Source organism: Podarcis tiliguerta, assembly GCF_965153285.1.
Source record: "Podarcis tiliguerta genome assembly, chromosome: 16".
NCBI lineage: Eukaryota > Metazoa > Chordata > Lepidosauria > Squamata > Lacertidae > Podarcis > Podarcis tiliguerta.
In genome coordinates, this window is record NC_139549.1 from 12,078,967 (window position 1) to 12,095,626 (window position 16,660).

Here is a 16,660-nt window from a genome sequence, read left to right on the forward strand (position 1 = left end):
TTGGTCTGGCTACTGACAGCAGCGAAAGTACAAGTAATGCACTCCTTCAATCTGCAAACAAAGCGTTATGAGGTGAGAATAACAAATGGAACCCATTAATAAAGTGTGTGTGCACGCACAAATCAAAAACCAAGCAGGTGTGAGTTACTTGAGGAAAGGAAGATATTCATGTTATTAAAAAATAACATTTTAAAATTAATTACTCTGTGATAGACAGATAGTCCATTTGAATTAATATTCTGCTACTAGCTAACTAGCAATGTGCTTTCTATATGCACTACTGGCTTGTTTTGATCTCTACCTCTTTTTGCTCTACCTCGTTACATAGGGAAGCTGACCTTTCTTATTTCTCTTCCACTCTCCTTACAGCCTCTGCAACCCTCCGTTCACATCTGGGACTCGTCCAACCTTAACACCCTGCTAGAAATTGGTCAGGGCAGCTTTGAAAGAGGAGTTGGTTCCCTTGCTTTCTCCACGGCTGTGAGTGTTACAACTTCTCCATCCTATATGCTGGTTCAAGGAAAAAATAGGTATATAAAAAGGAGAATTTCTGGATGACAAGATTTGGGGCAAGTACTCTTTGGTGAGAGGACCCCAAGAGAGGTTTAAAACCACAAAATATGCAACAAATTGTGGAAATACAGGATGTTAGACCTTTAAAATGTGTGTCCTTTAAAGTGAGTTCCAGAATATCCCTTCAGAAGTTTATTTCCAAAGTCTTACACTTCCCTAAGCACAGAAAAAAATCCCACGTTTGGTAAATTAAAAATGGGTTTACTTATGAACGCTTCAAAGGTCAGGTTCATGTGTTTCAGAGCACAGACAGTAAAACTTATCTTATATACAAAATGGTGAAAGTTCCTAAATTATTAGTATAGGAACTCAAGACTGGCTTGTGAGAGCCATGCGGTCTGAGTTGGAGCAATCATTTCAAACCTTTTTTACATGCTGAGCTTCTCAGGTAGACCTATTTCCTCCCAATGTGACATAGCTAAGCCTGGCAGAACAACTTACTTCATGCATTAATTTGACTTAAGCATGTTGGTTATATGAGACTGGTTATCCCACACTAAATACTATTATACATGCATTCTCTTGAGCGCTGATCCTTATATATCATTTTTATAATTCCGTATATATTCCACTTTTAAGTTTGATAAGTTAACCCCATAGGTCCCTGAGCAAGCAGTGAGCTAACTGCTTCACACCATAATGCAGGCATAGGCAAACACGGCCCTCTGGCTGTTTTTGAGACTACAATTCCCATCATCCCTGACCACTGGTCCTGTTAGCTAGGGATGATGGGAGTTGCAGTCCCAAAACATCTGGAGGGCTGAGTTTGCCTATGCCTGCCATAATGGAACCTTGTGTTATGACCATAGGCGCCCATCATGTAGGATGCTAATACCTACAATGGCTATGTTCTCCCTCCATTGAATGAAGCTCATGGACCACTGGTGGTCCCCAGATCACAGCTGGGGAACCTCTGTGGTAGAGCATCCCCTTGGCATGCAGAAGGTCCCAGGTTCAATCCCTAGCATCTCTAGTTAGGGCTGAGAAAGACTCTCTGCCTGAGACCTTTAGAGAGCTGCTGCCAATCAGTGTAGACAATATTGTACTAACTCTCTGTAAAGCAGCTTCCTGTGTTCCTATCTCCCTCCAGGATGAGGGGGCGTACTTATGTGTGATAGATGAGTCCAACGAGCACATGCTGTCTGTCTGGGATTGTGCTCGTGGCACCAAGCAGGCTGAAATCAAGGTGAGTACTGTGGTGGTGGTTGTTATTTGAACTTGTTTGTTGCTTTTTACACAAAAGGATCTCCAAGCAACTCACAACATATTTAAAAAGCATAAAGATAAGTTAAAAAAATAAAATACAGTGGTACCTCTGGTTACGTACTTAATTCATTCCGGAGGTTCGTTCTTAACCTGAAACTGTTGTTAACCTGAAGCACCACTTTAGCTAATGGGGGACTCCTGCTACTGCTGCTCCGCCGGAGCCCGATTTCTGTTCTCATCCTGAAGCAAAGTTCTTAACCTGAAGCACTATTTCTGGGTTAGCGGAGTCTGTAACCTGAAGTGTATGTAACCTGAAGCGTATGTAACACTACCTCGGGTTACATACGCTTCAGGTTACAGACTCCGCTAACCCAGAAATAGTGCCTCGGGTTAAGAACTTTGCTTCAGGATGAGAACAGAAATCGCGTGGCGGCGGCAGCGGGAGGCCCCATTAGCTAAAGTGGTGCTTCAGGTTAAGAACAGTTTCAGGTTAAGAACGGACCTCCGGAACGAATTAAGTACGTAACCCGAGATACCACTGTACATGGTAATAAGAAAACATGCACACAAAAATACATTCAGTTCATAAAAAAATATATGCAAGGCAACCCCCAACAGCAGCCGTAGAAGGTTTGACAGTCTGAGTAACAGAAACAGCCTCATGGTGGTCCATCAAGAGTAGTCACTTGGTGCTGAAAAGGTGTCAGCAAAGGCACTAGGTGGACCTTACTGTGGAGAGCTTCCACAACTGGGGACCCACAGTGTCTGTGTGGAGAGGCCTGGCTTTGCTGTCTCGTCTGATTTAAACGCAGTGGGTGGAATTTGATTTTGCACTATTACGATTGTTACACCAGTCCAAGCGTTTTTGTCAACTGGCAGCTTACCCCCCCCCCCCCCGCAAAGGATAATCATAATACATAAGAAACAAAGGCATTAAAATAATTCTAATTGTATAAACAGCATAGTTAAAAACACCAAGAAGGCCCAGCAACAATGTTAGGGTTTTAGCTGGCATATGAAAGAGTCAGGGTAATATGCAGCTTAGCAAGGAGGTCATTCCACAGAGGCAGAGACACCACCTAAAGAAAAAAATAAAATAAAATGATAATAATACTAATATTTTGGGTGGTGGCTCCTCATAACATCATCTCCATCATCATAATCATCACCACCACCATTATTATTATTATTTATTTACTGCTTAATGCCAAAATAAGCTTCAAAGGGATTTCCAAAGCTTAAAAGCCACTTATAAAAATATAAGCATCCATAATTCAAAGTACACAATGAAACAATGAAACAACAGCAGTGTAAAAAGTGCCTTTCCTTCAGAACATTTCAGGGGTGCAGCAAGAAGGTGGTGATCTGCTTGTCTGGAGGGTTGGTCTTCCCTACACACACAACTAAGGCACTTTGGGAGTCTTAAAACACTTTGAATAATCCTTGTGGGCATCTTTGGTGGTGCTGAGAGGCCACATCACCCTGATACCTTCTTCCTTCCACTCTCCACCCATCCACCCCATTGCACCTCGCAGAGTACCAATGAATCTGTCCTGACGGTGGAGTTCAACCCACAAGACAGCAGCAACATAATCACCACTGGGAAATCTCATGTCTATTTCTGGACCTGGAGTGGAAACAGCCTAACAAAGAAGCAGGGAATCTTTGGGGTGAGGCAATGCTGCAGTGTGTGTGTGTGTGTGTGTGTGTGTGTGTGTGTGTGTGTGGCGGGGGGTCATTGGTAAAGTTGGGGGCCTTCAATAAAAGAGAACAGGGAGGGAGAAGTGGGGAGGGAAGGCTTCCGAATTCAAGGCCTTAGATGGTCAACCCCAATTCCTTCCTCGGAGAAAATACAAGTGCTAAACGTGGTGACAGAAAACACCCAGCACATGCTCAGATGCATTCTTTTTAGCTAGCTACGTGTCAGGAGACTGCCAACAGTGCCGGAGGGAGAGAGCAAAATCCAGAGGGATTCCGGAGAGTGTCCAGGGATCGGGAGGAGCAGCCCATCTTCTGGGGAAGAGAATCAGCGTAGCACCAGTGGAGAAGGGGGGCAGATGGGGGAAGCGGCGAGGCGGTCCCATGTCTCCTTGCCGGGGACCAGCGGGGAGAGTAGGGGTCCTCCGCTGCCTACGCCCTCCTTGCGCAGAAGGCTTTCGCGCAGAGAGAGTAGGAGAAGACTAGGCGTCAAAGAGCTTCTTTGCTGGAAGAAGTTTAAGAAACACCCGCTGACGGATTCTGCCAGCGATTGAGACAGCCACGGGTGAGTGGCTGTCCGGACAGAAAAGGTTCACTCAGGCAATCCAGCCAGGTGTTTGCACCGGCTTACGCACGAGCAACCCCTAGAACCATTACACTACGTTTTTCAACCAGAGTTTTCCTCAACTGCCTTAAGCCCTGTCTTGATAACTTAATGGTCATATCCACGCTATATGTTTAATTCACATTTAAATCACATGGCTTCCCTCAAAGAATCCTGGGATCTGTCATTTGTTAAGGGTGCTGGGAATTATAGCTCTGCAAGGGGCAAACTACAGTTCCTGGGATTCTTGGCAGTGGGCAGGCTGTGTGGTGTGGGTGTGACCAGTGTCTCTGCTGACATTTTATTCTGTCCCAGTCAATGCTCGCTACTCAAAAGTCTCTCCTTGTTTCCATGCCTTGCCTGACGTTAGTTGTTTGTCCAAGTTAATCTTTCTCTTCTCCCCATGCAACTCCTCACACAGATTCCCAGATCACTATGCTATCATTTGCTAACCATGTTTTACCCTGGGCAGAATCGCAAATGCAAGTTCCTTCTTGAACAGCTTCTTCTTCCTCATCTTCTTTTTCTTTCAACAACCCAAAATAGCAGTGCATTACATTGTTAACATATACAGATAAAAGGAAAGAAAGAAAGAAATGGTAACACACCAGTATAAACCAAAGCCTACATATTTCCCAAACTGGCATGGATGGTGGGAGCAGACTTTGGTAATAGGGCGCCCTGAGCGAGGACAAAATTTGGCACTGCCCTCTTCCTAAATATTTCTTATTTTCACAATAATACCCTTTTTATTTATTATTATTTTGTGCCCCCTCAGCTCGGCGCCCTGTGGTGGGGACGGAGGACAGCACGCACTGCCCTAAATCCAGTACTGCAGACAGCGAATGTTTGGCATCTAAGTCCAAAGCATAATAAATAAAATCCCACCAGATGGTGTAGAAGCATTCTGGATCTGCCATCCCTTTGAAGATACAAAATTTATGTGTTTATTTTTCCCCCACAATAGCCAAACTCCGTCAGTTCTTGTACTACAAAGACAAATGTAGATTCCCCCCTCCCCCCAAAATTTTCCATTACTGTACTGGGTATTGAAATCCTGGCTGCAGCTTACATGTGTTTTGAAAGTTATTCAAAGCAAACAAGCTTTCATACTGTCATTCCATATGTTCAGTAATGACCATTAATAGAGAAGCCTGAAGAGGCAATTTAATTATTTTAGATATTTTTTGATAAACATCCTGCTGGAACTTTGAGATACGGGAATGAACCTTGCCCGGTTCTTCCCAGCCATCGTTGTATCAGCATTTCCCCTTCCTGATCTTTCCAGAAATACAAGAAACCCAAGTTCATCCAGTGCTTTGTGTTCGACACCAACAGCGATGTGCTGACCGGAGACTCGGAGGGCAACATCCTGACTTGGGCCAGGGTGCCTGCTGACATCCGTACGCTGGGCAAGGGGGCGAAAGGTATGCGAAGGGGAACGGTAATAGCAGACCATGGTCTGCTAGGGTGGTTCCTTGGGCATATGCTGATTTGCATACAATTTGCATATGCTATGGGATGTGGACAGACACAGATTTAGAAACAATTACAGGGGACTCCCCACTTGTGTGCTATTGACTTGCGTGTATACGCGTGGTGCTGGGAAATAATGGAGGGAGAGAGCTGGAGAGTCCTCGTAACTTGCAAAGAGACGCTTCCTGGAGCCCAAAGAGGACTTCAGTTAGGATGGTGAAGAGACTGGAGGCTCAGTGGAGCTTTGTTTAGGCTGCTCACCTTCCCCGCCTAACAGCTGATGCGTGAGGTAGCGCAGCAGGAGCAACCTCTTTTCCGTGTGTCCTCCAGTCTCCAGCCAGCCCCAGAGCTTCAATGCCAGTTGTGGATATTTTTGGTACAGTGGTACTTCGGTTGTCGAACGCAATCCGTTCCAGAAGACCGTTCGACATCCGAAATGTTTGACAATTGAGGCGCAAAGGGTGGTCTGCAAAGTCAATGGAGAACAGTGGCGTAGCGTGGGGGTGCAGGGGGGGCCGGCCGCACCGGGCGCAACATCTGGGGGGCGCGCTCGCACTCGCAGCTCTCTGCCCCTACCTGGCTCACTCACTCTCTCTCACTGCAGTGCTGGCTGTGCAAATCCGATCCGAGCCGCCGGGTCACCGCCCACTGTGGAGGGGGGGGGTGCCAGGCATGCGGTGCGGAGAGAGAGCAAGGGACTATCTGGGGGAGGGACAGTGCAGCGGGGGGCGCAAATTACTTGCCTTGCCCCGGGTTAGGGGGCGCAAATTACTTGCCTTGCCCCGGGTGCTGACACCCACGCTACGCCACTGATGGAGAAAATTGGGGGGGAAACACAGTGGAAGCCGTTCAACTTCCAAAAAGCGTTCGAAAAGCGAAGCATTTACTTCTGGGTTTTTGGCTTTCAAAAACTGAAATGTTTGGCATGTGAGATGCTCGAAAACCGAGGTACCACTGTACAGCATTTTAAAATCTGGAATGGCCTAGCAGGCATTTAAAGGGTGTTTGGAGCATGCTCCACAATTACGCAGTTTTCACTTACTCGTGCAGGGCACCAGAGCGTAACTCCAGCATAAGTGGGGAGTCGCCTGTACTATAATATAAATAGATATACAAGGGAGAAGTGAATAAGACGGACCAATGGTCTGACTGTACAATAGGGCACCTTCCTATGTTCCTGTGGAGAGGCATCCAAACAGAGAACTTGGCACTAATCCCCGTGTCGTGTCACCAAAAAGGAATACAAAACTGAACCAGGGTTTGACACAGGTGTGTTTTTACCTCTCTTGACAGAGACGTACCAGATCAGCAAGCAAACGCGAGCCCATGAAGGCAGCATCTTCTCTCTCTGCCTGTGCCGCGATGGCTCGGTGCTCAGTGGGGGTGGCAAGGACCGGCGCCTGGTCCGCTGGAGCCCCAGCCTCTCCCTGCTGCAGGAGGTGGAGGTAAGGGAGGCGACTGGATCTGCACAGCAGCTCTTGGAGACTGCTTGGCATACGTTAATAGCCACCATATCCTTTAGCTTTGGGGTGGCTAAGCTCATGTGGCCAGGAAGCCACATTCACCCTTGGCCTACTCTTTGGGGGCTGTGTGCCAGGGGTGGCTAAAAGTGGGCGTGGCCACCTCACACATTTTCACTTGCAGCCTGCGGTACACACACACACACACACACACACACACACACACACACAGTATCCTTTCTGACAGATCTGATGATTAAAGAAGAAGCCGTTTGCATCCCCATCAAAGCAATGAGCTCTGTTCACCCCGGCCCTGAGTCTACTTCAAACATTCTCCCACCTTTTTGCCCCAGCCACCAGAATCAGTAGGGTCTTTGGGGTGGGTTTTTCTTTTACTAAAATGTGCTTGGGGATCTGGGGTTAGCCTCTTAACTGCTTTTGCCCCTCACTGTAGGTTTGCACCCGGAAGAGAGGACAGTGGCGTAGTGTGGGGGGTGCAGGGGGGGCCGGCTGCACCGGGCGCAACATCGGGGGGGGGGCGCTCGCACTCGCAGCTCTCTGCCCCACCTGGCTCACTCACTCTCTCTCACTGCAGTGCTAGCTGTGCGAATCCGATCCGAGCCACCAGGTCGCCGCCCACTGTGGAGGGGAGGGTGCCAGGCGTGCAGTGCGATGCGGAGAGAGAGCGAGGGACTATCTGGGGGAGGGACAGTGCAGCGGGGGGGGGGGCGCAAATTACTTGCCTTGCCCCGGGTGCTGACAACCCACGCTACGCCACTGAGAGAGGATACACCTTATGGTTAAGGCTTGTTGCTCAATTAAAGAAACATTTGCCGATTTAATCATATGAATTTAAAAATCTCATCAGATGGTTCCCTCTGGTTTTGTTTGACCCGCTTCGAGCCCATCCCTGATAGAGAAAAGTGAGTTGTTAGAAATCAGGCTTCCTCAACCTTGGCCCTCCAGATGTTTTGGGACTACAATTCCCATCATTCCTGACTACTGGTCCTGCTAGCTAGGGATCAAGGGAGTTGTAGGCCAAAAACATCTGGAGGGCTGAGGTTGAGGAAGCCTGCTATAAATCCTTAAAAATAACAAAAGGAAATAAGGCAAAGTAACTTGAAGCACTGAATTTCCACATGGGCATGTGGCCCTCGGAAGGTTGCCCAGAAGGAAATGTGGCCCTCAAACTGAAAAAGGGTTTTAATCCATCCTTGGATGAATCCATCAAACTTTACACACAGACCAGCTTTATAATGCCTGCTTCTTCTTTGGCAATCAGATTCCGGAACAGTTTGGTGCCGTCCGCACCATCGCCGAGGGTGATGGAGGGGAGCTACTGGTAGGGACCACACGCAATGCCCTGCTGCGGGGGAGCTTGGCGGAGGGCTTCCGGCCCATCATCCAGGTAAAGGGGTGGGTCTGGTCTGGTTGCAGGGCCTCCTCCTCAGCTGCTCCTTCCTTCACCAGCTGCTTCTCAACGCTCTTCCTTTGCAGGGGCACACGGACGAACTGTGGGGGCTGGGCACTCACCCTTCGCGGGACCTTTTTGTCACTTGCGCCCATGACAGGCAGCTCTGCATGTGGGATAGTGGGGAGCACACGCTGGCTTGGAGCACCACGCTGGAGGTAACTGGACCCGGGAGGGGAGGAACGTGTGGCATGGCTCAGGGGTGTTGGCAGTGCCATTGATGTGGAATGGCCAGTGGACACAGAGAATCAATTTAGATGGCTTTAAAAAGAGGATTAGACAAATTCATGGAGGGCAAGGCTATCGACAGCAGCTTAGCCATGCTGTCTATGTTTTCCCTGTCGGAGGCATTATGCCAGTTCCTGGGAATCACAGGTGGGCAAAGTGCTGTTGTGCTCATGTCCAGCTTGCAGGCATCTGGGTAGACGAGAAGTGTTGTTTCTGCATGATCATCCTACCCAAAGCGGACACGAAACACATGAAAGAAGCGAATTCTTGTCCTGTTGGAAAGTTCATTCAGCAAAAAAACCCTCTCTGACTTCTAAGATTTCAATAGCCATTGGCTAACATGCTTTGAGACTGTAAGGGTTAGAAACTGAAATAAAAAAAAACACACACAATGAAAACTGCACATAAGAACTTAATGTATTTACTCGAATCTAACGCTCACCTTTTTTGGCCAAATTACATTGCAAAAATTAAGGTGCACATTAGATTACAATGGCACATTTACATTTGCCAGCAAATACGGTTTTTTGGTTTCAAGGTTCTGAAAATTGAGGTGCACGTTAGATTTGATGGCGCATTAGGTAAAGGTAAAGGGACCCCTGACCATTAGGTCCAGTCATGACCAACTCTGGGGTTGCGGCCCTCATCTCGCTTTATTGGCCAAGGGAGCCGGCGTACAGCTTCCGGGTCATGTGGCCAGCATGACTAAGCCGCTTCTGGCCAACCAGAGCAGCGTACAGAAACGCCGTTTACCTTCCCGCCGGAGTGGTACCTATTTATCTACTTGCACTTTGAGGTGCTTTGGAACTGCTAGGTTGGCAGGAGCAGGGACTGAGCAATGGGAGCTCACCCCGTCACGGGGATTCGAACCGTCGACCTTCTGATTGGCAAGTCCTAGGCTCTGTGGTTTAACCCACAGCGCCACCCGCGTCCCGGATGGCACATTAGACTTGAGTAAATACGGTAAGATGAACGTGCTGGGTCAGGCCAATGGCCTATCTACTCCAGTATCCTGTTCTCCAGTGGCTGACGAAATGCCTCTGGGAAGCCCATGAACAGGATGTTAGTGCAACAGCATTCTCCCTTCATTTGTGATTCCCAGACATTGGTCTTCAGAGACATAATGTCACTGACAGCAGAGGGGAAATATAGTTGACATGGCTAATATCCACTGATAGCCTTATCCTCCAGGAGTTTGTCTAATCCTCTTTCATAGCCTCTTTCCACCTGACTGGGGCAGTTCAGTGCTTTGAACACACTGAATGGATAGCACCGTATCCAGTGAGCCACCCTATGTCATTATAGTATTTACAGTAAATCTCATGTCGTTCCTCTTTCTCTCTTCTCTAGGAAACAGGGCTCTGTGCTGACTTCCATCCCAGTGGGAAAGTGGTCACAGTCGGGTTCAGCTCTGGACGGTAACTACTTGTTCCACCCGACCCTCGCCTCAACTTTTGCACACTTGGGAAGGGCAACCCTGCTTCATTAGTAAGGGTTGCCAATTTCTTTTCTGGCCTTGAGAACACCTGTGTGAAAAGCAGAAAATCAACAGGCTAAACTTCCTCTGGCCAGAATGCAGTTAGTGGGGGAGCTTTGTCCTGTAAAATTTCAGCTTTCTGTGCACCTGCACACCGGAAAAGAACTGCGCCCTTCTGTGTGGTCACTGGCTGCTGAGAGAATCTCTTGTTTTCTCCCTCCAACAGATGGGTAGTGCTGGACACGGAGACACAACAAGTGTTGTCGGGCTACATAGATGGGAACGAGCAGCTCTCAGTGGTGCGCTATTCGCCAGGTTAGGCCGTTGCTTCCTGTTTCACCGGTTCCTAAGTTTCCACATAGGAAACTGCCTTGTATTGAGTCAGAACATTGGTCCATCTAGCTCAGATGCATTTGCACGGACTGGCAGTAGCTCTCCAGGGTTTCAGACATCTGAAGGCAGCCCTGTTTTGGGAAGATTAATGTCTGATGTTTCATTCCTTTACCTTTTATTGGAAGCCGCTCAGGGTGGCTGGGGTAACCCAGTCAGATGGGTGGGGTATAAGAAATAACATTATTATTATTATTATTATTATTATTATTATTATTATTATTATTATCTCTACCTGGAGATGCTAGGGATTCAGTCTGGGACCTTCTATATGTAAGGCAGATGCCATACCACTGAGCAAAGATTCCTCCCCTAAAAATGAAGGAAGATTCCAGTCCTCATGGTTCCAGCTGGACAGCTGATTTAAATAAGAACATAGGAAGCTGTCTCATCTCAAGTCAGATCGCTGGGTCCATCTAGCTTTGAATTGCATATACTGAATAGCAGCAGCTCTTCAGGGTTCCAGACAGGGGCCCTTTCCCAGCCATTGTTGGAGATGCCAGGGATTGAATCTGGGATCCTTCTGCATGCAAAGCAGATGCTCTGCCCCAGAGCCTTTGCCCCCACCCCAGCCTTTCCTGTTGGGGAATTTGTTTCTCTGTCCTCCCCCTGCCTCTAACTCTGCTTTTACCTTCTTCGGCAGATGGGGAGTTCTTGGCCATTGGCTCCCACGACAATTTCATTTATATCTACAGCGTAGAGGACAGCGGGCACAAATACACCCGTTTTGGCCGCTGCACGGTGAGCATATTATTGATTGGTTCGTTGGTAAGCAAAACCAGACCAGATGCTTCCTAACCTGCACATTTCCTTTCCCTGCACTCCAGGGACACTCCAGTTTCATCACACATCTGGACTGGTCCAAGGATGGGAAATTCATCATGTCCAATTCCGGGGACTATGAAATCTTGTACTGTAAGTTCCATGTCTGAGCAGGAGGGGGAAGGAAGCTACATGTTTTCTCAAGGTGAAAACCCTGAGATGACAACTTCCGAATCACAAACCTCTTAAAAAAAAATTCTTCTGCCCTGAAGTTCATTGTGCGGTAATTCCTTTAGCTACCAAGGTGTGGAGCTGCTGTTTTATTTCTGCAGTAAGGCGCATTGGTTAGGGAAAGAGAAATTTGTGAGAAGTCCCTAAAGTGGCAGAGAAATGGAAAGTCCTGAGCCTTTGGTTAATTCTGAGACCTGATAGTTGTTCCCATGTGGTGATCTGGTCTCTGTTTGCTTCCAGACCACCTGTTTATTGAGCATTCACTGTGATTAGTTTGTGTGAAGCTTAGATGATACCATATATTGAAAGGATATCCAACATACATTTAAAGTACATGAGTCCCCCCCCCCCCCACCACCCCACTCAAGAATTCTGGGAACTGTTGCTCATGAAGAGTTCTGGGAATTGTAGCTCCGTGAAGGGGAAAACCAGGATTATTTAGGGGAAGAAGGCTGATCGCCAAAGAATTGATGCTTTTGAGTTATGGTGCTGGAGGAGACTCTTGAGAGTCCCATGGACTGCAAGAAGATCAAACCTCTCCATTCTGAAGGAAATCAGCCCTGAGTGCTCACTGGAAGGACAGATCCTGAAGCTGTGGCTCCAATACTTTGGACACCTCATGAGAAGAGAAGACTCCCTGGAAAAGACCCTGACGTTGGGAAAGATGGAGGGCACAAGGAGAAGGGGACAACAGAGGACGAGATGGTTGGACTGTGTTCTCGAAGCTACCAGCATGAGTTTGACCAAGCTGCGGGAGGCAGTGGAAGACAGGAATGCCTGGCGTGCTCTGGTCCATGGGGTCACGAAGAGTTGGACACGACTAAACAACAGCAATATGCTTTAAATGTGCATTGTGTGTACTTTCAGTGTGTAGTGTTGAACTGCCAAAAGTGTTATTCCACATTTTCTAGTGCATTTCCTCATCCCTTATAGCAGAAGTCTGGCTTTCTTTGGGGCGGGAGGGAGCAGGCAGGTTTGGTGCACAGGTCTATCATTTGACTTTAACTGTGCAACCTGAAAACGCCAGTATGTGCCTGAATTGTTGTTGCCATCTGTTTGTCTCAGGAGTGCGCTTTTGAGGGTGAAGTCATATGGCTGCTGCTTTAGCAGCACTGGAGTGACCTCCCCAGGTTACAAGTCTAGGCAGTGTCTATGGAGGTCCATGGTTGTCCAGAAGACAATAGCCTCCTCTTGGCCTGTGACTGAATTGTACCGGAAAATATCAAGATCCTAGGAGTGCCCTCTCTCTGGGCAGTAGCCGGGTATCCTCTGCAATATTAACCCTTACGTTTGCATGTCTGGTTCTCAGGGGATGTGGCCGGGGGTTGCAAGCTGCTGAGGAACCGCTTTGAGAACAAGGACCGCGAATGGGCTTCATATACCTGCGTGCTGGGCTTTCATGTTTTTGGTGAGTTTGGAGGCGAGATAAGAAAGACAAGCCTACTTCGCTGGTTTGGTTGGGAAGCTAACCTGCTGGGTTCTATGTGCTAACCTAGCACATGGGTGGGGGAGAGAACATAGTCAGGCCATTGGCCCATTTAGCTCATTACTGTGTACTCTGACTGGCAGCAGCTGTCCTGGGTTTCAGGCAGGGAACTTTCCCAGCTGTACCTGGTGGTGCTGGGGATTAATCCTGGGACCATCTGCATGCTCTCTGCCACAGAGTTGCATCCCCTCCCTGTAAGATTCTGGCCTTGATTTCATCTTCTTCTCCATAGTGCTCATCACATCTCACTTCCCCCTCTCTCTTTCCATCTGCTCACAGGTGTGTGGCCTGACGGATCGGATGGCACCGACATCAATGCACTTTGCCGCTCCCACAACGAGCGGGTGGTGGCTGTGGCAGATGATTTCTGCAAGGTGCACCTCTTCCAGTATCCTTGCGCCAAGCCCAAGGTAGAATGGAGTTGACTTGAGGTGGGGTGGGAGAAGAGGTTGCTCGTAGGCAAGGATTAATTCAGCTCTCAACTGGGCAAGGCTGGGGATAAGGACATGAGTTCTGTCTTCTGATCTCCATTCTAGGCTTGGGTTGATTTCCTTGACTTCAGAGGGTATCTGTACTTTCAAACTTATCCCACACTGCAGGCCGGATCCTGGTGACTCTAGGCTCTCCCAACCTAATCCATCTCTTATGGATCATAGGCAAGGCTACTTTCGCCACATTCCTGCATCTGTGCCACTCAGCTAACCTTTAAGGGTATTTTTAGGCCAAAAGATGCTAGCTGTTGTTGGACTACAACTCCCATCATCCCTTACCATTGCCTATGCTGGCTAGGGCTGATGGGAGTCGCAGTCCAACAACAAAATCTGGAGGGCACCACATTGGCTTTCCCGTTCCCGGAACATCCCCTTGACGATGGCGCCTTTTCAAAATGTTTACCCACCTTTTCTTCTTTTCCACAGGCACCAAGTCACGTCTATGGCGGCCATGGGAGCCACGTCACCAATGTGCGTTTCACGCACAACGATGGCCACCTTATCTCCATGGGGGGCAAGGACACCAGCATCTTCCAGTGGCGAGTGGTGGGCGGCAGCCTTGCCCGCAGCCAATCCCTCTCTTCTGCCTCGGTCTCCTCCCAGGATGCTGGGGTCAGCACCTGAAGCCAGCGGGAGGGGAAGAAGCAAAATCTCATACCCCACTGTGGTGACTAAACCTTTGCAAGAGAGGATGATGGGGCTGACCTCCCATCCCCGTGACTCGTTCTTGTGGACTTGAGTGCTCAGGTTGATGGATCCGTGGGAAGGCAGGAATCTCTTCTCCCTGCCAACCTAAATTTCCTTTGGCTAACAATGTGATTTGCTTTATTAACATAAGGGTGGGATCAGTCCTAGGCTCAGGAGAACTGGCACCGTGAAGGAAAATGTCTAGCCTGTTGTGTGTGAGAAGGCAGAGAGACCTGTTCCTTGTCTCTCAGACAGGAGTTTTTGGAGAGAAGGACTACTTGTGAGTGGCGAGGGGACAGGGGTGTAGATTTGGGGAGCTCTCTGGAGAATGTTCCCTTTGAACTTCAGTGATGTTCCCCTTTCAAGCCTGAAAGACGCTGGATTCTGTTAAGTCCAGAGAAGATGGGTAAATGTCTCCATCCACACACCCCTCCCCTTACTGCCATCCTTCCGTACTTCGTTTACATTCCTAGTGATTCTGGCAGGGGCTGGATCTGATGTGTAAATAGCAAGCGCAAAGAAGGGCCTTAACACTGTGAGAAACGCAGAGAAATAAACCTTTGCATCCAGAGTTCTGCTGTTCCGTGTCTTTTTTTCCACCCTGGACGTGGTGAAGGGGGGGCGCAAGGACAAGGACTGCAGCAGGAATTTGCGGCCTAGCTGGTAACCATGGTTACCCAACAACACAGGATAACCTGCAGTATAATATTTCAACTCCCAGTGACACCAGTTGTGTGTTGGGACATATTTTTATAGGAGAGGGGAGTGAGGGGAAAAGATAACTTTTTTTTTTTTTTTAAGTGGAGCTTCAGTGCTGAGTTTTGAAATCTACATGTAGTCAAACAATGACCATATGCCCCATACGTGGCAACTGTAACAGAAGCCTGGGCCCAGTTCAATGTATGTGAAGTAGAGAAGGGCAGGAAATGTTTCCTTTGCTGAAAAAAGTGTGTTTCTGTGTGTGCACATGGCTGGGTTGTTTCTGAAACAGACAGGGAAGATACCAGTATTGCTTATTATTGTTGCACTTTCCCAATCTCTGAGCAGTGCGAGATTCCAGGGTTTCCAACTACGCTTTAACCAGGGTCCATGTTTCCTTTTGGAAATGAGGCACAGTGGAGACTGTGGTGTTTTAATGACAGATGATTTATTTACACATATATACAGCTTGAGCCTACGATGGAGGGGTTCACAGCATTGACACGCCAATAGCGTCTTGCTTCTCCCATAGCTACAGCCCTGGATTCAAACAGCCATCAGCCATCGTGCTCTGCCTGCTACTTTGCTTCTCGATTACATCACTCCTCACTCTAACCTCTCTAACCTAAGATCTGGCTTTATCTTTTAATTAACCCTGAGTTGAGATTTGCCATCTCATACCAAGTTCCTTTGGTCCTTTGTAGTCTTCTTGATTACTTGTTTTGTTTTGTTTTGAAATCTAAGAGGTAAATGGAGCAAGTATCTCCTAGCAGCCCTAAGTTCTTTTGTATAACAAGTGGCATATGAATATGCAATAAGCCTGCAATTTGTGTGCATGTAGGACGCGGGTGGCGCTGTGGGTTAAACCACAGAGCCTAGGACTTGCCGATCAGAAGGTCGGCGATTCGAATCCCCGCGATGGGGTGAGCTCCCGTTGCTCAGTCCCTGCTCCTGCCCACCTAGCAGTTTGAAAGCACGTCAAAGTGCAAGTAGATAAATAGGTACTGCTCCGGCGGGAAGGTAAACGGCATTTCCGTGCACTGCTCTGGTTCGCCAGAAGCGACTTAGTCATGCTGGCCACATGATCTGGAAGCTGTACACCGGCTCCCTCAGCCAATAAAGCGAGATGAGCGCCACAACCCCAGAGTCAGCCACGACTGGACCTAATGGTCAGGGGTCCCTTTACCTTTACCTTTACCTAACGTGTACATTCAGCTTCATACACTTGGAAATTAAGAATAAATAAATAAAAGGGGGTGGAAAGGGATCCTGGGAAAAAGACTTTGGCAATGCCACCCACCACTGCACTCAATGTGTTTTGACTATATGCATTTTTGGCTTTAAGCATGATCCCCAGAATGTAACCCCTGTGTTAAGTCTAGGGCTTACTGTACTTCACATTTGTAAAATAGTCGTACCTCACAGGGTTGTTGTGAGAATAGAAAATCACTAAGGGCATGGCGGGCTTATAAGTCTCCAGCAACAAATAAAGAGGGAGTAGATTGGACTGCGCACAACATACATTTAAAACGCATCCAGCCCCCTCCTAAAGAAACCTGAGGACTGTAGTTTATTCCTAACAGAGCTGCGAGTCCCAGCAGCCTTACTAAACTACAGTTCCTACGGTTATTTTTGTGGAGGGGAAAGAACTCTGTCTCAAATACATGGTGTGTATGTAGCCGACGGTTGGTTGTGGAATTATTATACTGCATATACTATGG

General features: G+C 48.0%; 1 protein-coding gene across 1 annotated transcript in view; it reads left to right on the forward strand.

The window, feature by feature from the left end:
* Positions 1-14,811, forward strand: part of EML3 (EMAP like 3) — a 40,389-nt gene extending 25,578 nt beyond the window's left edge. Inside the window, exons 11-24 of the mRNA XM_083418475.1 lie at positions 370-480; positions 1,664-1,759; positions 3,315-3,449; positions 5,370-5,508; positions 6,851-7,002; positions 8,300-8,425; positions 8,515-8,646; positions 10,067-10,134; positions 10,420-10,508; positions 11,227-11,324; positions 11,411-11,498; positions 12,886-12,984; positions 13,342-13,472; positions 13,980-14,811. Coding sequence (XP_083274601.1) covers positions 370-480; positions 1,664-1,759; positions 3,315-3,449; positions 5,370-5,508; positions 6,851-7,002; positions 8,300-8,425; positions 8,515-8,646; positions 10,067-10,134; positions 10,420-10,508; positions 11,227-11,324; positions 11,411-11,498; positions 12,886-12,984; positions 13,342-13,472; positions 13,980-14,177 — 1,662 coding nt within the window. The 3' untranslated portion in view covers positions 14,178-14,811. The remainder of the gene's footprint in view (positions 1-369; positions 481-1,663; positions 1,760-3,314; positions 3,450-5,369; positions 5,509-6,850; positions 7,003-8,299; positions 8,426-8,514; positions 8,647-10,066; positions 10,135-10,419; positions 10,509-11,226; positions 11,325-11,410; positions 11,499-12,885; positions 12,985-13,341; positions 13,473-13,979) is intronic.
* Positions 14,812-16,660: the final 1,849 nt, after the last annotated feature.